The following is a 23,833-nucleotide window of genomic DNA, read 5'->3' as shown; positions in this document are numbered from 1 at the left end:
GTTAACATACTGCTACCTTCTGAGACGCTTTGCTTTGCATCTTCACAGTATTCCAATCGGACCTATCTAAAGGAACACATAGGTGAAAATACATACAGTGTATTGATGTTTGTTGTTTGCACCGTAGCATTAAGCATCCAAAGTTTGACAATAATATTGACTATTATAATGCAATATAGCCTGACAGTAATATCCACAGAGATACTCCAGGAGGTTAATCCAATGACCCCAGTTCTAGCTGATGCCATTCCATATCCTTGTGGGACTGCCCCTAGCAACCACAGTGCTGTCAGAGCCAAGCCGAATCATCCAAACAGTTGCAAGAGATTGAGGCTGTATTTCACAATTAAAGAACATTGTTTATCCCTGCTAATTGTAATGAGCTCAATAAGAGTGCCAAGTAATAAAGTTAAAAATAACTGAAATGCTTCTTGCTGATGTAAGGATATAAGAATGTTTACAAAGGAGAAGAGACCATTTGACCCATCTAGCCCATTTGATAGCTCAAAGCTAATTGATCCAAGGATCTCATTCAGCCAGGTTTTGAAAGAAACCAGAGTATCCACTTCAACAGCATGGCAGGGCAGCTTGTTCCATACTCACACAACCGTTGGGGTAAAGAAGTGTCTTCCTGATCTTGATTTTGCATTTACTTCCAGAAAATTTCCACTCTAGTTCACTTTTCAGTGTTGATTCTGATGAAGGCATTTGGTTTGATTTTATCAATGCACTTAAACCCTGTATTGAGTCACCCTGTTGTTTTCTCTGTTAAAGACTAAAAAGGTTCTGTTCCTTCAGCCTGGCAGTCTTTAACTGTGTGTAGTACAGTGCAGATAGGGTCTTTTACCTTTAATCAGTATGTTGACCACTGTATGCTGTATTACAATGGGCACCTCTGACATACAGATGGCAATAGAACTATTACAGAACACCAACAATTTATTAATATATTAATAAAAGAATGGTCTCTGAAAAGGTGTGCGAAATGGGTAGTTTTTAAGTTTACAGTGTTAGTGGGAACTCGTATATTACAAACCTATATGTCAAAAACCTAGTGCTTTGAGACTCAATTTTATTCTTCTTTTGAACTCACAGAATGCAGTATAAAAGTTGGACCTTTTATTTGTTTAATAGAACTTGCAAAAAAAAGGCAGATACGGCACTGTTAATTCTTTTGCAGAATATCCTTTGTTGAGCACTTCCTTCTTGGATTTTTGAAATGAAGTGAATCATTAAGCCAGTTACTGTAGAAGGGCTTTCTGTTTTTTAAAACAAATTCTTTATGAAAACTTTGAATGTTAGGGGAAACATAACTAGGCAGCATATCATCTCCAGGTTGATACTGTTCTTCAAGAAGGCAAGAGGTAAAGAAGGTAATGAAGGCCTTACATCTTAGTGCTTGGAGCTGTAAGTCCACAGTGCTCTGCAAGCACAGTGTTTTTGCAGACTGCAGCAACATTTGCCTTTGTGGCTGGCTGACCCCCAAAACAAGGACAAATCCCGAACACACTCCACCGTCCTCCAGGTTAGCCCTGAACAAAATTACATTGGGATATGCAAATGGAATTCACGGTCGGGTGGTCATGCCGATTCTGCTGCAGAATGCTGAGTAGCTAAGTGTATCCGAACATGATGGTTAGTGTGCCATTAAAGAAATTTATTACCTGCTCCTAACAGCCACTGATCAGTGCCACTAACTACAAATGGACATTATTTGATATTTATTTATTTTTGGCCTTGCTGGCTTTCATGGAAGGAGCCAGTGTTATCAGCAGGGTGTTTAAATTGATTTGCGAACTTGGTCATGCTGCCCACAGAGCTGCTTACTGTGGCACATGAACCTGCTGTATCCTGGCAGTCACAGGCTTAACAGAGCGTGTCCTGCAGTATACTGTATCTATCCTTCTCTGCCATGGCATTGCTTTTAGATAATAATTAAAGATCTGCTGTACTTCCATTTGGATCTCTTTTAAATCTGCGCTTCTATTCTGCCTTCTTTGACAGAACAGAAACATTTGCATTTGGTATCTTTGCTGTGCTTACAAAATGAAAGCACTTTCAAGCCATGCCTCCCTTGAATCTGAACCACGTTGTCACCTTTAACTCAGCCTGGGTTCAAGTGAATCTTCATTATGTCTGCCAGTCACCAATCCCGGATGTGCCTCTTGAGACTTGACATGGATACGGCAAAGCCAGGTTAAGCATGTCAGGGTGTTCCAGGGCAGGATAATGAAATATTTATTTACGAGGTTTTTTTGGAGCCTGGAATGGGAATACTCCCGTTCTGTTTGTCCTGATATTTTTCCCTAAAATTGAAGATTTGGATCATTGGAGAGAAAGAACTGGAGTGATTGTGCAAGTGGAACCTCTGAGGAATGGACTGGCTGTGGGACTGTGCAAGGCTGCCCTGCAAGGGGGCCACCTTTACATCACAGGCACCCAGAAGGGTCTGTCAATAACAAACCTACAGCGGTGAAGTGCTGTCTCTGGGTTACCTGTTGTCGCCCAGGGGTCACCTTCACCACAAGAGGACAGCCACAGCATCTGGGGTAGAAATGTCTGACTTTTTCCGATGGGTGAATGCTTTGTTTTAATCAGGCCTCAAGGTGTTCCAATAATGAGTGACAACCTCATTAACAACAAAGTTTTGAAAACACAAAAGAATGGATGTATTGCAAGCTTTGCCATAGCTTCTAATTGTTTGTATAAAGACATTAGCAGATCTGAAAAGGGAAGTGTGTCTGTGTAGCCCCTGAGAAGCAGATTAAAAATACTCTTCTTTCACTTCATGGCTTCACTTCAAGCTTGTTGCTGAATTCCATTAGGTGGGACAGAGTCCCAACAGATTCCGCACACGTGCACATACAGGGTGTAGGTGTACGTTGCTGAATTATCCAGACACATGTTTACGCCAAGCACACTGAATGCACAAAAACATTCATGATCGCACCTTTGCAAATGCACAACACCCACCCACTCAAGCAGGCACAGTGTTGTGTTGTTTAGGAAATCTTCCCACACTCAAAGCAAATGCAGAGAGAGGAGTAACTAAAGTTAGTTTGCATGCAGGTGAACAGGTGGTGGAGAATTTAAAATATGCCCAGTGCTCATAGGCATAGACAGTTTGCTTGAGCAGCCCAGGGCTTACTTCACTGAACAAGAGCACTCTGGCCTTTAGATGTCAGCTGTGATTGAAACCAAATGTCTCCGACCCTTGTCTCAGACGCTCTTCACACACGTATTTAGATTTGTAACTTGAAATGGAGATAAGGGCAATTGCCCTGCTGGAATTAGATGGCAGAGAACTCCTGTCATATCAATTAACTCTACCCTGCGTGATCGAATTGCTGTCTTAGCTAAGGGCACTTTAAAAAGTCTTATTTTCTTTTTCTTCCTTAACCCCTCCTCCCCAGCTTTCCTCAAACCTTATCACACGAAACAGTTCATCTGTTGTGCTCCTTTAAGCATGTGGATGGGATTTTTATCACAAGGGGCACAACCACCCATGAAGACTAAAAAATAATCGGGGCATGTACTGAGAGAAAGGCATCAGACGTTTATCTCTCCATTTAAATTACAATTACTCATGCCATTATCACAAATATTCAGTATTATGAATAACTGATGGCCAGAAATTAGTAGTGACATAAATGCCTAAATCTAAACATAATACAGTCTCAGCAGATGTAAGATTTTGAAGATTAATGATGGGTGGGTGTGTTAATAGGAGTTGGGCAGAATAAAAAATTCTCCTTTCTGGAGGGCTCTGTTGTAAGGGCAGTCTGTACAGTGTGGGGAAGAGGAAGAGAGGCGAGTTCATTTCCTCTGAGTTATGTCCTTTAGTTTAAATTGAAATATGTACTATTCCTGTATACTGTATACTGTATACTGTATGTGTACTGGAGCATTACTGGGTTCTGCGCTCATAAATGGGAGCAATGCCACTTTGGATTAAGTCTTTAGGTAAATAAATCTGTAATGTATATTTAACAGTTATTTTTAAATCACCCAATTATTGTTGGATTCAAAACTGAAAGCAGAAGGCACATCTTTATGTAAAGAGTTGTCTGGAACAAGCTACCCAGTCATGTTGTTGAAGCCAATACCCTGGCTTCTTTCAAGAAAGGCTGGATGAGATCCTTGGATCAATTAATTATGAACTACCTATCACTTGCAACTGTTCTTAAAAGAATGTGCTCAGGGCTTTTACTTTTTCCTGGCTCTTTATGATTTTTGTGATGGATGTCATGTGAAGTGAGGAGGTTCTTATGTCATGTCAGCCATGTGCTACCATTTGGTAAATCCTGGTGTTACAGTTATCTAGCAAAGTGACCCAAGTGCAGGCTCATGAAGTACAGACCCGAACGCCCTTGCCATTTCTGCCATTTGGAAGTCTGAAGGACAAATTTTAAGTAAACTTTGAAATATCATTGCTTCCATAGCCCAATCATGACCCTAAGTCTGTTTTAAGACAGTGAAGATGCAAACTTTTTATACAAAAAAGATTAAACAAATGCAAAAGGAAAAAAAAAAACCCAAATCCTCCCAGTTGCATGCAGGACCTGGAGTGCTTGGGATCAGAGCTAATGGCATAATCTGACTCATGCGGGAAGTTCTTTTGCAGACACTCCTGTAAGACATGTGTCTGTCTGTATTTATAAATCACCCAATGTTCTGAATATGAGGAAATTCCCAGAAATTCACAACAAAAGAATGTTTCTACAACATGCCACACACATACTATACAGTGCTGTATATTTACTATATATTGTATGATGATACAATGATTAATGATTACATACTGGCACAGGAGACAGCATAAGGACTTAAAGTCACAAAGTATCTTTTCCATTCAATGCTTCCTGGGCCAGCAGTGTTCAGTCTGACATGACCCCATGACTTCTTTCATGTTCCTGCAAAGCTGAACAGCGAGCTGTCCTAGAATCCTCAGCTGTGGTCAGTTGCTGCACAACAAATTACACTGCACCTGAGCCTCCTGTCCTGCCTCCCAAGGAATAGCAGAAGCTCAGGGCTGGGCAGGCATGCTCATCCAGCCTAGTGATGATGGGAGCTCTGGATGGGGGCAAAGGTCATCTCCCATTCCATCTGCCATAATACGCTTGTGATGATGTCATCAGGCTGCAGAGTGGGAGATATAGTGCAAATGGCACTCCTGCTACACAGTATCTGGAGATTTCTGAAGAATATCTGAAAACTGCTAGTTGTGGCATTTTCTATATTTCTGTGACATGCTTATTGAGTTTATTGCCTGCCTTTAGGCAGCAGGAGATACTGTTGGTAGAAGGTTACAGACTAGGACAGGTGGCCATGGATGTTGTTTTGTTCCTGTGATGATTCTCATTATATATACGTACAGTACGATCTGTGTGTCTATCAGTCTGGTGCAAGCAGTTTAACCAAGGCAGATGAGAATTCAGAACATTTGGAAATGTTTCTGTAATACCTCTACTTAACAGCCTGTTATAAAATTATGCAGTGCAATCTCTCCTCCATTAATGTAGTTTGAACATTTCTATAATAAGCAATTAATAATTATTTGCATATGCATACATACCACTTTCCATCACAAGGGATCTCAGAGTGCTTCATATACATTGTAGGAAGGGACCCACTTCAATCCTTCAATCATCACTGGGTATAAATACAAAGTGAAAATTGTATTTCATCATTGAATTTGGAGGGTAATTGTTTTGGGATGGCTACAATAAACTAGACCCAGAGCAGTATTTAGTCAGAATACCAGGTTTGTCACCCCTGTTTTCAATGGGTTCTTTGGCATTTGTTTTTAAGTCTTATATCTGTTTAAGATTCTGATGATTGTAAACTAAAGATTGCTTCTGTACATGACAAGCTTGATTTCTTGTGAACTGTGTTACCAACCAGGTTTTTATAAAAGTAGAAACACCAGATGTGGCTCGGAGTAAATTGTTGAGGATTGTAAAATAAATATAATAGCTCCTGATTTAGACTAAGGCTCTCGCACAGCTTTGATAGTATATCCCAAAACTTTTATAGAGGATTGGATGGGACATTCTACTTCTAATGGGTGTTTCAAAGGGCCTGAGAGGACACTAGACAGGACCACAGCTGATATTACTGACATGAGTTTACGCCAGTGAACCTACACTGTGCCCCAGCACAGATCTTTGATTTAGAGTAATGGAGCGAACCATTGGACACCCATTATAGATTTACCCCATGTCAGGTGTTTCCTGACAGTTTTGACTGAAGGAGAGACCTGCACCTTATCTGGAGGTGACAGAGAGATGAGGCAAAGTGAGGGCTTTTTTGGCAATGGTACCGACATTCTGAGAAATGTTTCAGAGTGTGGTTATTGGAATGTCAAGAGTAGGACTGATGGGTAGGCCTTTGTGCAATTAGAATTTCAGGAAAGCTGTTCTGAGGCAGCTGTCCTCAGGGATCTGTCAGAAGGCACCCGTGAGGGAAGACAGATTATGTGACCAAAGTCCCTTTCCATCTGCCTGTAGTGTATGAGTCTTGAAATGACGGTGATAGAAGAGATTGGAAGGTCTCCCTTATATGAGGGAGGACTGTGCAGCACCTCAGTAAATACCTCTGCTTTATAAGAATGTTTAACATCTAATAATTGGTTACTGATTTAGTGGATGGCTGTCCCATACATGTGAGAAATAACTGAGAAAGATGCTCCTAGCTGAGACCTCTGGCCTGATGACAAACCCAGTTTGCATGATGTACTGTACAGCATGCATCTCCAACAACGGTCCTGAAGGGCCCCAATCCAGCTGGTTTTTAATGATTGGTAGCACAGATAGATTATTGATGAATCAAACAAGTGATCTGTGCAGTTATGAGTTAATTCTGGTCCTTGAGCACTGAAGTGTACACCAAGTTTAGTCCTAAAGATCTTTAAATTACACAATTTACAAATCAATTGTCTAATTGATCACAGTGGAATTGTTCCATGTCTCTAGAAATTGGTCATTTAATTGTGACCTACAGCAATTGGGCTGTGCAGGACCAGATATCCTTGATGTAGAGAATAGCAGATAGAATTCTGATTGCCCTGCTTTTCCAACAGTACTGTACCCTTGGCATGCACATCCTCCTTCTGTATGATTGTCTAGAAGAGGTCCTGTGTGAGTCTAGCTTTGTGATGCTGCTGTGTATGTACAGCATATGTGCCATTTTTTGCTGTGTTCTGTCACATTGCAATTCCCTGTGCTGTTCACTTTAAAAAAGGCAGGGCTGAGTACATGTAAAATTTGTAATGCATTTTACCTTAGTTTGTGCTTTTAAGGTTCTGATTTTGGCAGGGCATTATTTTAAGGATTTTGTAATCAAGTGCCATTTAAAATATCAGGAAAATATGAATTAATCAAGTGCTATTTAAAATATCTACCAGGATAATATGAATTCACCATGACCAGTAACAATTTATTTGAAACCCTTTGCATCCGTACAGCTTATATTGTTTCACGTATTAATAAACAGAGGCATTAGTGGGGGAACACTCAACCATCTTTAATAATGACAGAAGGTTTTATATTAAAATACACTTCCTTTTGGTCTCAGTATGAGATGCAAAAAAGTGGTCATTTATGTGGAACTGCTGTGGTTGATTAATTGCTGTGTTAGCAGCTTTTGACCAAAGCTTGTCAAAGAATGTTCATTAATTCAGTTAGTTCAGCTGAATCAGGACCAGTTGGGGATGCTAATTAAATAAAAATGGCTTTCTCGCTTAATAATTACCAGTGTTTTAAAAGTTCCATTTAATAAAAGCCAACCAATTCAGTGCCCATCTAACTGTGTCAGCTGGAGAGAGGAGTGCCACCTTATCAGCCTTTACAGTCAAATACTTTGTTAAGATCCTTGCTAGGAAGAAGGAAGGTTCTGTAGCACCCCTTGATTCAAAGTGTCCCCTTGATGTTTTGTAGAAAAGCAATTGTTGTGCCAGATTTAATTAAGAATGAATTGTGTTTTGGTGCAGACACTAAAGTTTGCCGTTGCTCCTTCCAACCAGAATATTGCTAGTTTTATACAAAGCATGGAAGAAATGTAATTTTACAAACAGCTCATTAAATATCCCCAACATTTGGATATATTTATATCACATATTTTGATTGGTCTGGACAATGAAAGCAGAAAGTCAGAGTCATTCCATGTTGGTGAGAGTGTCTAATCTTTGTGTATCATTTTTACGTTTGTGCCAATGGAGGCAGAGATATAAAATTATGTGAAATCAGAAATCATTTGAAGTTTTTGTACTGTCACTACGCAGGGTAATCCATATATTTGTAAGTCATCAAAAACAGAAAATTGTATCTTTTCTGTTTTGTTTTGATGTTTTTGGAATAAGCAATTGTTTTCAACCCCCAACCCCACACACTCAATAATTCATCACCACTTCTCAATCAATCCACATTTCATCTCTTGTCATGGCACAGCAGAGATGAAGTCATTATGCACACATTACCTGGCTATCACAAACCCATGTTTCCCAATGGGATGTTTAGTCGATTGTTTTGCACAACTTGGGGAAACCTGGTCAACTAATGATATAACCAGGATTTCAGCCAGCACTGCTTGGAAAAGGGAATTTTTTGTAAAAAAATTGTAGATTTCCCTATTTTTCTTCTTCATCTGCTCTGGGTGTCAGTCTGAGCCCTCTCATCTTTGTAAGACTTTATCTGTCTCTGCAGTACATAGTATTTAAAGTGTTTGTTGAAGTTGCTGCAGTAATTTTGAGATTTCTTGATAAGTACCTTTGCAATTAAGAAGGATTTTATGCCTACCTTTTAGTTGTTGTAATAAGGTGGACTGACCTATTATGTATTTAGGTAGATTTCATTCTTTATATCTGTGGCGTGAAGTCTAGTTTACAGAGCTACAATTTTCTTCCACCCATCACTCAGGCTCTGCTGCAGTGCTCAATTAGCAGGACTTAGAGAGCTATTTGAAATGGGTTTATTTAAGCAGCCATTGACACTATGAAAACACCACAATGGAGGGGTGTTGCTGAATTTCAATCAGAACAGATCAAACTGTGCAAAGCTCTTACATGCTCAGATCCCATAAGCATCCTTACAGACAATATAGAATTTTCCAGATCTGTTTACAGAACTTTAAAGCCTGTATTCTGTTTTACATAAAAATGTGAATCAGGCTCTGAATGCAACACCTGCTTCATTTGTTCTTCGTCCTATATAACCACATACTGCATACGGTATTTTTGAAGTAACGTTTGTTTTTGTTAGGCTTAAGACAAAAAATGTCTGCGTCCAGGCTGCTCATTTTAAAATGTCAGGACTCAGGACTTCTGAGAAGAATGTTAATGTATTTAGTAGTATGTATGGTATGTATCCATTTAGAAGTACCGGTAAATGGAATAAAGACATTTTCTGTAAAAATATATTTCAATGACATCAATACTTGCATTAAAATTTAAGATAAACAATTTAAAAGCAGGGATTTATGATGGCAATAATTGTGCTTTGTGGGAAATGAGAATTCTTGGTGTCATTTTGGTTGCTCTGTTGCAATTTGAAGCTTGTGTTGGAAAAGTTACAATGTTTTATTTTCACTTATGAAATACTGACTGGCAAAGATCCGCTTTGTCTGCATCAGAAGTTCACATATATATATATATTTCCTCACATCTAAATCATTGCAATGCATTAACCGGCAGGAGTTTCTAGTAAAGTTTTAAATCAGCTCTATTTTGTGAAGAAACCAGCAGCTTCAATCTTCAAAACATGTCCAGTCCTGAACAGAAGATTGCACCACTTCACAGTGAAATATAAGGATCATTATAAAAATTCATTTTCTTACTTATCAGACCATAAAGGCTTAAGATCTTGATTAGCTTAAGTATTTACTGCATGAGCACATTCCTGCTCACCATGTAAGATCCAGTGTTGACATGTGTTTCATACTATGTAAAATGAGCCTTCACTGTGAGAGTAGCAGTTTTATAATGCCAACCATACTGTACATCCCTACCACAGTATAGTCTTCCCAGAACAATTAAAGACCTTAGAACTGTGGGCATTTGTAAACCTTTTTTCAAAGACACCCTTTTAAAATATGTAACTAATTAAATTAATCTTCTGAGGCTTTGTATTTTATCCATGTATGTTTTTTTTGTCTTTGTGTTGAAGAAAACATTTTAGAAATACACGTCTTTTTTATTATTCTCATAGTAAAGGCACATCAGAACCATAGGTAAGCCTTTCTCTAAACTACCTGTAGAAAGATTTAGACTAGGATTGTACAGAAGATGTAAAACATCTGAAGAAACTGTTCTTGCTGTTCATGCAGTGGGGGAGTTTGTGGGCGTCAGCTCAGCTCAGTGGTGTAAAACTGTGCTGGGGTGAGGGGAGGGGAGAGGCACCTCTGTTCACAGGCTGTGAGCTTCAAAACCAAAACGCGATAATGCTCCACAGCCCGCCCAGGCCATTGGCGCTAATTAAACCCAACTAGCAGGGATTTCTGTTTCAGAGCATTCACAGTTTTGTTTTGTGGAACCAGTCAAGGCCTCTTACATCCAGCTTATGCAACCTGCAAGAAAAAAAGAATAATCAATTTATATCCTTTTAATATATTTTTTTTTTCATTGAGAGAGAATGAGTGAGAGAGAATGCACTTTCCTTAGGTTGCTGCTTGAATATCCTCCGTGATTTAATGAGCTCTGTGCCTAGCACCAGTCACGTTTATGTGGAGAAGGTGTGATTGCTTCGAAAGCAGTAAATCACAGATGTACTACCACTCGTGGTAGAAGTGGCCCTCGGTTTCTTTCTTGCCAGGGTTGACAGTCTCTCTCCTTGTTTTACAATAAAATCAGTTTGTGACATTTCATGAGGGGAGAACAGCTAGACAGGGTAAACTTTTGCCTTTCCCATGACCTTTAGTATTTACAATTAATTAAATGTGCATATTAAAATTACCACCGGCTCCTAATTGCTTCTAGGCGACTATGCTGCTTTTTTGCATTAGAAGAACTTTGTTTTCTCCTGACCGACAGGATGGTTTTCCTTTCACTGTGGCTGACAGTATTCTGAGCTGCGCTCTCCGCTGGGGGAACCTCAGTTTGCCTCAGAGCCGCAGTATGAGCTGACAGAGAGCAGCAGAGGCTGGAAGCTCACTCTGAGCATTTCCTGAGAGCAGGGCCAGCAGTCCTAGAAAGCCATGATGCTACAGACGTCACGGGGAGATTTAATTGGTAATTAATTGGATGCTAACTTAATGTAGTCAAAGCTCAGCTTGAATAGTCAGAAAAAGAGTTTAGTGCTCCCCATGAGAGAGCATGTACATTGATAATCTTCTGGAGTAGCTTCTCATTTCTACAAGGAAGTATACATTACTGTAAGCCCTTGTTTATTAGTATTGTTTTTACCTTTGTATCATTGACATTACTGATATTATTTTTTGAGTGACAGAAATTCCCCAAATCTATGAGTACTCAAGACGAGAAAGCTTTGTTTTATTTTTCAGAATGCTCAAACATTAACATGTTTCATGTTCCAGTGCTGTACATGCAGTCCTTGTTGGGGTCAATGACATCCTGTAATCTTTTCAGAACCCATGGGCCCTGCCCTCGCTACCTGAGCCTCATTGTAATCATGCGTTAAATCAGGTTCAAAGAAAAATATTGTCAGCCCAGGTACGTGTGGGCACCAGGGATTTGGCCTCTCCTACACTGCATAATACATTTTTTTATCAAAGACTGAGTACAGCTTTCCAGGAGCTGCCTGCGGTGTCTGGTGTTTTTTTCGGAGAGGAAAGGGGTTTTACAAAGTTGTCACATTAGATTACACAGCTAGGGGAAAAATGATATGGAGAAAAACATTTCTAGCTAGTAAGTATAATGAGAGTCAGCTGAAAATGTGAGGACACTGGAGAATTAGGTCAGCATAAACCTGTAGGAGAGAAATTCCTTTCGGTTCCTGCACTGTACTGCATAGCCAGGTGAATGGTGTTGCTGGAGCACAGAATTTTCCTTCCACAAAACTTTACCTTCCTAGTGTATCCTTCAACACTAGGACTGCACAGTCCTACCCCTTTTACAGCTTTTCATTGAAGCAGAGCTCACTGTGATTTAATTAAACCCCTTATTGAAGTAATAACTAGCTTGATTGTATTGTTTTCAGCTTCTTAAGAAGTTTCTGATTTCTTGCAAAGGTTACTTGCAAGACTTTGTAGCCAAATTAGAACTCTTCAGTGGTGTGAGAGCTGCACACAATTGTAATGGTCTAATTAATTAAGGTACGAGCTCAATTAAGGGTTCAGTGAAGTCAACGAGAGCTCAGCTGCAATGAAAACAGTGGGATCACAAGGACTGAAAAGGAGAAGAATGTTATAAAAATAATCTTTTGCAACATTTAATTGGTGGAATATATAATGGAACTGCACTGGGATTTGCAAAGTACTCTTCATGTAATTAGCTGTTATGTCAAGTTTTTTGTGTTTTTCACCTGAAATGAAGCAGTAGCTCAAAATAACTCATTATTGCTGTGAAATGTGCTAACACAACATACCATAATCCAAGGGTCTCCAACCCTAGTCCCAGAGTACTCCCGTTTAGCAGGTTGTACAGGTAGGAAACCCATCAATTTCTAAAGATTTCAAAATATCTGGACATAATCAATTTAACAAGAGATTTGCTAAGTTAAGTAATTTAGAGATCATCTGAAACTAAAATCTGAATACTCTTCACTGTAAAGGACCACAGTTTTCAGATTTCTTGCATGATTAATCAGTAACTTACAAGTGCTACCAGTCTTAAGTTGCCCTATAAGACTCTCTGGATGAGGATGTTTTTTATGATGGAATCAAGTTTCCCCTTATGATGGTATCACCTGTGCAGGAATGTGTGGTCACATTTCCTCTTTATTGACACTGCGAGTGGAAAATAATAAGAGCTTTCAAACAAGAAGCAAGCTAAATGTTCACATTTGATAAATGATTAAACCTTTCGCCATGCTGTAACACAAACTTCTTCCACATTCATCAGGACACATTCCACAACTGGTGTTATTTTAAATCAAAACAATTCCCCCTTTGTGTCATCTCTAATATACCATAATTTGACCATTTCTTGAGTAGGTGAGAGACCAACAGCAGAAGTGATTGTGTGTGCACAGAAAGCAGAAGTGTGGAGCTTGCATTACTGCGTCTGCTGATCAATCAGGTGCAACTGAGGATGTTACTGAGGTCCATAAGATGCAAGTGCGGCTGACTAGAGGATGCAGAACTTGAGCAAACAGAAGTCTGTGTGACACCTGGCTTCGGTTATGGATTACTGACTTTCAATGCTACATGGCTCACTCTGGCCTCTCCTCTCTCCTCCTCCTGTGCAGGCCAGCTGGCAGTGGGGACGTGTGAGATCGTGATGCTGAACCGGGACAGCAGCCAGCCACGAAGGACCATTGCCCGGCAGACTGCGCGCTGCGCCTGCCGGAGGGGGCAGATTGCGGGCACCACTCGGGCCAGACCGGCGTGTGTAGACGGTACCTATCCCTTATTTTTTTACTAAAAAGAAGGAGCAAAGCCATGCACACACTTAGAGAATACCTTGCCCTTTTCATATTCGAGTGAGTGGCCACGACAAAATACAACCAAAAATATGCCAAAATACAAAGCACAAAAATGCTAGACAATAAGACCTAGCGGCTCACCCCTGTGCACTTTGAGAATGGCAGCTTCAGCGCTGTGGTTGTTATCCTGCAATCACTGCTTGAATGATGGAAAGTGATTATAATAAGTAATATGGTTTTAGCCAGTGCCTGTATCTGAAGTTAGTGTGTTTACAGAGACTTGGGAAGACTTCTGTTCCTTAGGCCTAGAATCCAGCAGATGTTCAATATGGATTTAAATTGTCGACATGTTGTAAAGGTAATGGGGAGGGGATTTATTGGTCCAGTTAAGCCTCAGTTTAATCAATTTAAACATTTTCTTAGGTATATGGCTGATTAAAATTTAAAAGCACCAAAAGGTGCTGGATTCTGAATTCCTAGTTCTGGTGCTCAGAGTCCTAGGACTAAGGTGTACTCTGCTTTATGCACCAACAATTGATGTGACAGAGTTACACAGTGCAGGAGTGCAGGACATTAGTTCACATCCTCATCAGAAGGATAAAGCAGTTGTTCAATACTCTTGGAGTGGCACACTATGAGTTGGTGGCAGAGCTTAGACCTGAACTGGGAACCTCTTGCTAATAATCCATTGACCTTGTCACTGAACCCCTCAGCTTGCTTAAAATAAGCGACCATCTTATTTTTTTTATGTCAGTGTCGAACAAACTGCGTTGTCTCATTTAGCAACCAAGAATGTGTGTGTCCTGTTACAAAATGACCTGTGCTGATGAGGAGCACATTTTTGTTGCAATAGCAAGACCCTTTGTTTAAATGAATAATATAATACACCCTCACTGGTGATTAAATAGTGTTAAGTGCCTGTTGAATGCCTTTCGTTCTTTTTTGGTTTGATCCACTGTACGAGAGTGTGACCTGTACAGCAGAGCCCCAGTACAATAATACATTTTGATTGGCAGACGTAGAAGGTTATGAACCTGGCTCACCAGGCCAGTGGGAATCAGACAGCATTTAAGCCCTGCTGGGCATGAAGCTAAAAAAAAATCTTGCAAGCTAATTAACAGGAGAGTCTGTAATTACATCTGTGGGGAATTATTTTATTGGCTTTCTCCTGCTGCTCTCGGTCCATTAATAGTGGGAGTTCATTAAAACTGAACTTCTGTGCTCAGAGGCAGAGAAAAGCGGGTCTCTTTATAAAAGCTGCTAAAAATACTCCCATCCTGAAATCGTTTTAAAAGTCCTCTGTTTTGTGTGTAGATTTCCAGTTCAAAAAAGTGTGTAAACCAGCTCCCTGACTGCAGTTGCTTTATTCATCCATCCGTGATCAGAAAGCTGCTAATTTCCTGGAAAGGCCCCTTACTGTGGAGCCTATCCAAGAAGCACAGGGTGCAAGGTACTGTAGCACCACCCTGAGCAGGATGCCAGTCCATTGCAAGGCTCACACATACAGGAACTGTGACAATTTAAAGAGACCAATTAACCTGTTCAGTCTGTGGAAGGTGGGAGAAAACTGACGCACCCATTAAAAACCAATAGGTGAATTCCAGAGGGCAGTGATTCCAGACAAGATGGAAATACTTGTCTGGAGTCACTGCATTCTCACACAAAGAGAACATGCAAATTCCATATACTGTAGAATGCACACCAGCCCATAATTTAACCCAGGACTACAGAGCTATGAAGCAGCGGTTCTTACCACCATGTTTCCAAGCCACCTTCTCTCTTAAATGCGAGACTGAGCTGTAACATAATTACTACAAGAAAGACCGTAACTGCCCCTAAGTCATACATCAGCTGATGGAGCATATAGCTGCGGTGTGTTTTCTGCTTGCACACTGCTGTGACATTGAAAGTCATTAGCATGCACGGGCACCGCAGTACAGCGCAAGATGTAAAAGGAGAAAACTTGCTGGTTATTCTGCCTGTCATTGGTGTCTCTTTCCAAACTTGTCACTCAGTCTGTCAATGCTAATGATTACACTATAATGAAGCCTAGCAGGCTGAAGAAAGGGAGACAGCCTTAGATCCAGTAGCTTGGAAGTCTGAGTGACATAAAGGAGAGAAGCAAGACAGGCTGCAGTTAAATCTGCGATGCAGATTAAACAATTTACCCAGCTGTGTTAGACTTTGCCATACAGGAGTAGTATATACAGCACCAGCTGTGAGTGTTCCTGTGATTTCATTTTTAATGTTGAATATCCTTTTCTATTTGTTTTGCCCGATTCTCTGCTGCTGTTCCTGCTGTGTTGGTTACGTGCTGCATTCCATTCTGTCTTCTTCCTGGAGGCCAATACTCGCGAAGCCAAAGACAGGGTTCTCTTTCTGAAGGGCTGCCGAGTACCACACAGCAGCTGTATGCTTCCCCCTGCACGGTTCCTTGTGATTGAGATGAAATAAATATTTAGAAACTGCAAATGATCCATATTTTACATCATCGCTGCCTCAACAATAAATAAAGGAATAATTATTTATAAATAGAGTGCAGCATTAAGTGAGTTTTTAGGACAGCAGTGTTTAACACAGAAATGGTCTATTTTCATTGACGTTCTTTGCTTTGGTTTATCACAATTCATTCAGGAAATCTTTCTTTTTTTAAGTGTTAATGTGTGTGTCTGCTTCTCTCTGCTATGGAAAATCAAATTCTACATCGCTGAAGGGCATGGACAGTTGGCAGAGGACTCCAAGTGAGGTCAAGCCAATAGTGACCGAGCCGTACCTGTGCTGGTCTCTCAGACTCCAGTGGAGGAGGTCAGTGGGTGGGGTGATTGCCCTGCAGAGTTTGTCCCAGATGTGTAATTCTCAAAATAGGCACCTGGAAGGAGACACTGCAGTGAGAGCACATGTAAACAGATCAGGCACCACAGTGCCTTCAGAGGGGTGTGCAGCAGGTGGCTGAACCTCTCTAGCCTGTTCCTAGCACACCTGATCACCTGAGGGACTGTCCGTCTTTCTTCCAAAGGAGTCTGACAGAGATGAAGTGGCACCGGCACTGCTTGGGCAGCACTTTAATGAATGGCATAAACTGAAAGAAAAGGGCAAGCGCAGTTAACTACCTCAGCCACACATGAAAACTGTGGGCTGTGGTGTGATTAAAAATGGTCTTCACACAAAAAATGGGGATTCTGGAGAAGACAATAACCTAGCAAAGGGGACCACCATCATGGGTATCCATGTAATACAACATGGGCACAAACAGTGGTCACACTGAGTGTTCTGTATGTAGAACCCACTGTTTGTGCTGTAATTGTCCTTGGTAACACTTCTGTTATGGTCTCATGAGTATCTTTACTAAATCTTTTTGCTCCATCGAGCAGTTCTCATCATGCAGCATTATATATTCAAATAGGCCACTTAACTTTATTAAAACTCTGTATAATCTGTACAGAGCCCTGTTACATGAAAATCATCTCCCCATTATATAATGCAGTTATTTTTTGTTTTCCTATCCCATCAGTGTGTACCAAGATCTACTGTAGCTGACAGGCACCTGTTATGGTTGCAGTCTTCCTGATTTCTGCCTGATGTGACACACCGATTTTTCTTGTTGGCTAAGGCTGCTCATTTCAATATGGCAGGGATCTTTGTATAAACCTGCCAGAAAAAAAAAAAACTCCTGACCCCATGGAGACAAGCTTTGTACAGGAAAAAACAAATGGGAGAAAAAGTCATTATGAGACACCTGTTCTTCCTGGTGACAGACACTGCATACCTCGAGCCTATCCTGTAAGCACAGGTTGCAAGGCAGGACTGAGAGTCCAGTCTGTGGGAGAAAACAGGCACTCAGAGAAGCCCCTGTATGAAGCTGGGGAGAACATGCAAACTCCACACACAAGGCACCCTGGCCAAAATCAGGACCCAGGAGCTGTGAGGCAGCAGTGCTAGCCAACACATCACTTCTTCGTCTTCCTTCAAAGGGAATATTTAAGTTGAGATTCTAATGTTGTTCTCTTGCATTTTTGTATGTTCCCAAGACACTTGTAGAAAAATGCAATCTCTTATAATGGACATGAACATTGATTTTTTTTTCTTTAAAACAAATGTGGTTTCTGGCCTACTGTTAATTGTACACACGGGGATACTGTATTTAAAGGAAATCAAAATTGAATTTAATTTTATACCGTGGGACACAGACCTCTTCTTGGCTTCAAGAAATAACCCACTGGATATTTAATGTATTTTAAGAACACAAGAAAGGTTACAAACGACAGGAGACCAATTCAACCCACCTACTCATTTGTTAGTTAGCAGTTAATTGATCTGCAGATCTCAGCAACATGACTGTGTAACTAGTCTCCCACAACTCTTTAGGTAAAAGGTGCCACTGTTTTTTTTTTAAAACACACTTACAAATAATCACACCAGTCGTTTACCTGGAACAACATTTTCTAAACCTTGAAAAACAGGTGGCGTGTGCTGTTCTTTAAAAGTAAAGGAGGCTATGGATGTGTTCTGTGTCTGAACAGGGTAACTCTTCTGAAGATTATTGCTTTATAAAATTCCTGAGAGTTTATCACTTGCTGACACTGAGACCTCCCAGTCGTTCCTCAATTTACCAGGAGACCACTACAAAGGAGGTTCTTTCAATTTTAGCGTGATTGTTCTATATGCTGAAATAAAGAAAAAGGGCAGAAGAAAATTAATTTGAGTTTTCAGATTCACTTTGAAGAGCTGATCAGGTGCGAGATCAAAGCCAGGCGTCAGAATGTCGTTTTTAGAAGCGGCCCTGAGGTGGATGAAAAGGGAAAGGTGGAAAGATAGTTTGCACAGACCTGCTTTGCGCGGTTTCTATGAGGGCTGACTTTGCATCTCTGAGCTCAGCGCGCATAAGTAAAATTTGATTGTAATTACTTATCAAGCATTTGATCTTGGGTTTCAACAGTCTCAGTCATGACGCTTCGCTTCGCCTTTACTGTGATTTGACCGCAGAAAACGTCGATAAGTATCGACGGCGTCTTTTTTTTCCCCCAGCCGGTTTTTATAACGGCTCTTCATCTCTTCCGCTGCTCTGTTCTCCTCCCCCTCTCTCTTCGGCCTTGCTTCGTACGCACCAGCTGTTGCCGCCACAGCTCTGCATCATTAAGCTGGGAGGCGCAAGGCCCAGGGTAGTGAGAGAAAATACTTCAGTTTATCGGCATGAACTTATTACTGGAGTCGGCCATAATCGCTCGCCGGCTGATGAATTCCGTGTTCCTGTCAGCCGCCCTGATGACTTATATTCAAGAGTTAGGCTAGAGTGAAGCCGAAAATGGAGATGTTAATGAAAAATCTAATTCGCCTGAGCTAAAGTCTAGCGTTCAGCCTATTTAAAGCTGGTGGTTATGTATTTGATTATGTGGTGGTTTGAGGACAATGCATACTGGCATTTTACGGCCTGCAGTTTCTGTTTGATTTTTTTTAACGCACGTTACAAAAACATTATACATAAACAATATCATTCTTATTTCCATCACACATACTGTGATATCTTCTTGCTCTTAAAAAATGTGAACAGTACGTTGCTGTTTGACCCTCCCATTCTGTAATAATTTTGTTGGTTGTTTAAATCCTTCCATGATATTGTGATATTTGAACACAAAAAAGCGGTCCAGTCTGAAAGCGAAAAAATGCAGATACACCTGATCCGAACCATTAGAGGAACACAGTTAAACACCTTTTACAGTACATTAAATTAGTAAAAAGCGTTAGCCATTATGTTTGTGGATTTAAGAGGTAAAATACAGAGCCTGACAGGCTAGATTAGCAGCTCATAGAGTTGGGAGCACATCGCAAGGCAGATGGTCTAGTGCAAGACATCTGCTTGTATCTGTACACTGCATGTTCTGTACATTCCTCTGCATATTTTACAAAATGTTCATCACCGTAACACTCGTTACTTCAGGTACTGTGTTTACTGAAACAATAACATTTTAGTGTGTTGTGTTTTAATTTGCCATATGGCTGAGAAATGCGATGCAATTAAGTGTATTTCCCCAGCGAAAATAAGGAAGAAGTCTGGGACCACACAGTGCTTGTTCCGCTTTGCTAATGAAGACTTTGCTCTATGGTCTATGATGACGGGAGCCTTCCTCTGCACTTAGTGTAACAAGCACGTCTTGGCTACATGGTGAGACACAATCAACAGTCGAGTGGGTTTTCTGTGAACCATTCCATTGCCATGTCACAGTTTTTGGCTAATGTATGGATTTTGTTTTTCTGTAAATTATGTTGGCTGTGAAGAAATCAACAGCAGCCAATATTAAGCTGCAGAGACAAGGTGCTCAGTGGGTTTGTGGCAAGGGATTGTCAGCACAAGGTTCCCGCCTCTAACCGGTGGCCTCTCTGCCCCCTGTCTGCAGCACGGATAGTGAAGAATAAGCAGTGGTGCGAGATGGCGCCTTGCTCAGAGGGCGAGATCTGCGGGCTGCTGATGAACCGCTCTGGTTGGACGTGCACCAAGGGGGGAGGAAGGATAAAGACAGTCACGGTAAGACAGATTCCTGCAGTGGGAGCGTCAGGGTGGGGGAGAGCTTCCTGGGCGAACGTCTTCATATCCAACACAACAGTCAGCCCTACAACTATATTCAGTTCTATAGCACAGGAGCCCCCTTAAACCGAGAGGGTTTAGCAAATGGTCGTGACAAAACACCAAGCACAAAACCAAGCTCACACAAACACCTCTTTATCTCGTATTCCTGCAGGGGATTGGGGGGGATAACCTGTTCCAGTTTGGCTGAGATAAATCACAGGATTGTACAAAGAACTGTGAGCTCCATGGATTCACAAAGATATATTCTTTTAATCATACACAGAGAGGCTCTTTATACTGCAGAGTAAAACTGGAGAAACACGTAAAAAATGAAAACAAGAATTATTTTCTGCCACATTAAATTTACAGCACCTTGTATTTGTAAAAGGAAAAGCAGACTGTCAGTACTACACACACAAAAAGAAACATATACTGTACTGTGAAATTACTTCTAGGAATCTTAAATGAGTTTTGTGATGCCTGACAAGTTCAAAGTGTTGTTTTCCTCTTAGGATGAAAAAAACAGGTGTACACTCAAAGCACACATAAATGTTTTATGAGCATGTCGGATAGATGCACAAAATTGGTTTATTTGAAATGAATGAAGATAAATTCTATTAACTTGTTTATATCATGCACTTACATTTTGCCTTGATATGACTTGAATCATGCCTAGTGATACTTTATGCAATGTCATTGTGCTTAAAAAAATTTCCATTGGTATACAACATCAGTTTTTATAAAGGTACTCAGCACGTGGAAGCTAAGGCTCATGTACTGTATCTAATGTTTGGTCTCCTGGTGACTTGGCTGTATTTTGCCGTATTTTAGCTCTAACTGAATGCATGTTATAGCTCTTGTCTGGAGGCTCTCTTGGTAAAGATAAATGACTTGTCTCAAGGGAAATCTTCACCATCTGAGTTGTTTAAAGATTATTTTTCAGAGTCTGTCTTTAGGAAAGCAATACACGATGACCTGGAGTATGCTGCCTTAGACTGGAAATACAGAGGTCTTGAAAGTCCAGAAGGCTTTTTTTTTTTACAAAAAGAGAGGCTGTAAATATCTGGAGTGAAATTACTTTGAGCCAAATTGCTTACAATAAACATAAAAATGAGACCAATAGAGACCAAAATGTTTCACTGGATTCCTGGAATGGTTTGGGGTTAATGTGGTCAGCTGCTGTACTTAGGCAAACGTTTCTGAGATTTTGAAAAACCCTTTTTTGAAACTGTGTTTCTCAGTACCAGTCCTGTTTAATAACATGATTTTGCATAATGGTTTTACAAAATTATTTTTCTTCATTTTGGAGTCACTTGCCTTGCTTTCAGCATGCTTCCTTGGAGTGTTTCTTACTATCTTTTTTTATTTATTTTGAATTGGAACACCAAACTGCAACAATTCCATGATTTACCCTTACCATAGTTAGTCTGTTGTAGTAACATGCAGTTGTCTTGCAGGTGAAACATGCAGTTGAAATGATGGTAAATGACTTACATTTTGAGTGGCGAAAAAGGCATGAGAAATATTGTGGAAACTCAATTGCTTTTCTAAGGAAACCCACCTTTCAGAGCGTTTAAGCAACCACCACTCCATGCAATTATTTCATGATTTCAGGCCTAGCTCCAAGCCAGGCTTGCTCTAGCTATCTAATGTAACCTCTACTAAGTGTGCTGCATACCTGTTTATCAAACAAGAACATTTTTCATATTATTTGTTTTCTTTTTTTTTGCATTGAGATGCAGGGGAAGAAAAACTCCTCTAATACATGAAGTTTTACCATGGACCGAAGAGGGTTTTACATCCTTTTCCTAAGCAAAACAACAAAAGAATATTACTAACGATGCAGTGTGACATGTTCCTGTGTCTTGGTCTCAGTTATTGAGCCTTATGCCACACACACTGGATCAGAAGCTATGCCATGGTGTACAAAGAGAAAACTATCTTTACTGGAATATGAAAGAACTTTATAATCCTTCCATTGAAACTCACTCATTTTGTGTCTATTAATAACAAAAATATATCATATCTGGGTTGGTTCCGGCTCCTCCCGATACTGTATTGGATATCGCAGTTAGAAAAAGGATGGATGGATAAAAATATATCACTGCATAACTAGACAGGTGTTAGAACATTGTTCCTATTGTCTCATTCTTTTCAGAGCAAGGTTGTTCACTGGCAGGTTGTTCCAGAGCTTGCTGCTTCCTCTAGCTCTGGTTGAAATTATTCTGCACCCTTCGAACGACTGGGGTCACAGTCTCCGTCTGCTTAGCTGAAGAGCTGGAAATATAACAGTGCAGGTTTTCAGATCTTCTGTCATGTTCCCTTTCTCCAGTATCTACTCTTGCTAATGAGCTTCCTTCCAAGGGATATCTCTTGGAGTGTGTCGATGTGCTGTATTATTCCTGGTCTGCACTGTTTGGGTGCAAGTGCCCCAGGATGAAAAGAGCTCTGACTTGCTCATTTCTTTTTTCAGTTTTTGAGCAGATTTTGTATTTGTTTGACCTGTAGCTTTACACATCCAAAAAAGAAAAGCAAGAATAACCTCTGTACTTGATATTTGACTATTTCCAAATGTAAGACTTTTTTGTGGAAGGTTGTTATTATTATATAATTTTTGAACAATTAGAAAAAGAACTGAAGATGACATCTGTCCTTAACGCTTCTTAATCACAGTCAGTCGACATTGAAATTCATGGGTAATAATTGTAATCATGTTTTATTTTAATTGAATTAATGAATAATGATTTTTCTTTGGGTTGGCGCTGTGATTCCCTGATTCAGAAATTCAAAAGCAGCATTATGGGTGGAAGGTGGAGGGGGGGGTGGTCTTTGAGTGTTATCAGATGTGTGTCTGGGACAGTAAAATACTGCCGTGTGCAGCTGTGGCCAAGTGTATGTGAGTATGAAAGTGAGGATGGGGGACTGTCTACTTGTGTTGTATACTGGCAGGCAGTGGGAGAGACAGGGCCAGGAATTTCAGCACTCCTCAGCTGCACAGTCGTAGCTGGCTCCTGAAAAGCAATGCACAGCAGATCAATAACCAGAAGACTTGTCTTTGTAGCATGCTGTCAGGCTCCTGAGACATGACGATTATAAATCCTGTTGTGCTAAGGCAGAGAGCAGGCAGCACCATACTGTCAGGGATATGGGGACACAGCATCCCTGATCACTGGGGTCCTCTCCTCAGGGCCCTCTGCCCTTGTTGACACGTGAACAGGTGGCTCCTGTACAGCTGTTTCCACACTGACACGCTGGAAGAAGCTGTGTACGGGAGATCATGCAGTAGACATGTGTGTCAAGTCATGCATCTGGCATTATCCATAGGAATTTAGCCCCATGCTCATCTTTAATTTACATTTTTATATTTCAGATAATGATAATGTCTAACGTCGTAACTGGTTAACAAAGTCCACCATGTGTCAAAATCACATAGCTGTCCAGTTAGGTTTTGTTAATTTAATATGTGACTTTTATATGTTAGTGTAAGAATATGGAACCAGGATTTCGCAAAATCTCTAAATATTTTACTAAATGTCAAAGAGCTGATTAGATATTTCGGCTTTAATGTTTTCACTGACTCATACAATACATATATTTCTCTAGAACAAAATTTGTTGTCAAGACAATGAGATACTGTATGTACAGGTACCTAGGGGAACAACCAAGTAAAACAGAGAACAGACACACTAGCAGCAGAAGCTTGGATTTGAGTGTCATGCAGGGCCTGTCACAGATG

At 40.5% G+C, this 23,833-nt stretch overlaps 1 protein-coding gene across 2 annotated transcripts in view; it reads left to right on the top strand.

The window, feature by feature from the left end:
- Positions 1 to 23,833, top strand: part of tafa5l (TAFA chemokine like family member 5, like) — a 78,690-nt gene that overhangs the window by 17,928 nt on the left and 36,929 nt on the right. For both annotated transcript variants that reach the window (XM_088921943.1, XM_088921942.1), the window contains exons 3-4: positions 13,359 to 13,508; positions 19,928 to 20,055. In XM_088921943.1, the coding sequence (XP_088778069.1) occupies positions 13,359 to 13,508; positions 19,928 to 20,055 (278 nt within the window). The remainder of the gene's footprint in view (positions 1 to 13,358; positions 13,509 to 19,927; positions 20,056 to 23,833) is intronic.

Source organism: Atractosteus spatula, chromosome 7 (assembly GCF_055471065.1).
Source record: "Atractosteus spatula isolate fAtrSpa1 chromosome 7, fAtrSpa1.hap1, whole genome shotgun sequence".
Taxonomy (NCBI): domain Eukaryota; kingdom Metazoa; phylum Chordata; class Actinopteri; order Semionotiformes; family Lepisosteidae; genus Atractosteus; species Atractosteus spatula.
This window is presented reverse-complemented; position numbering and strand designations above follow the sequence as displayed.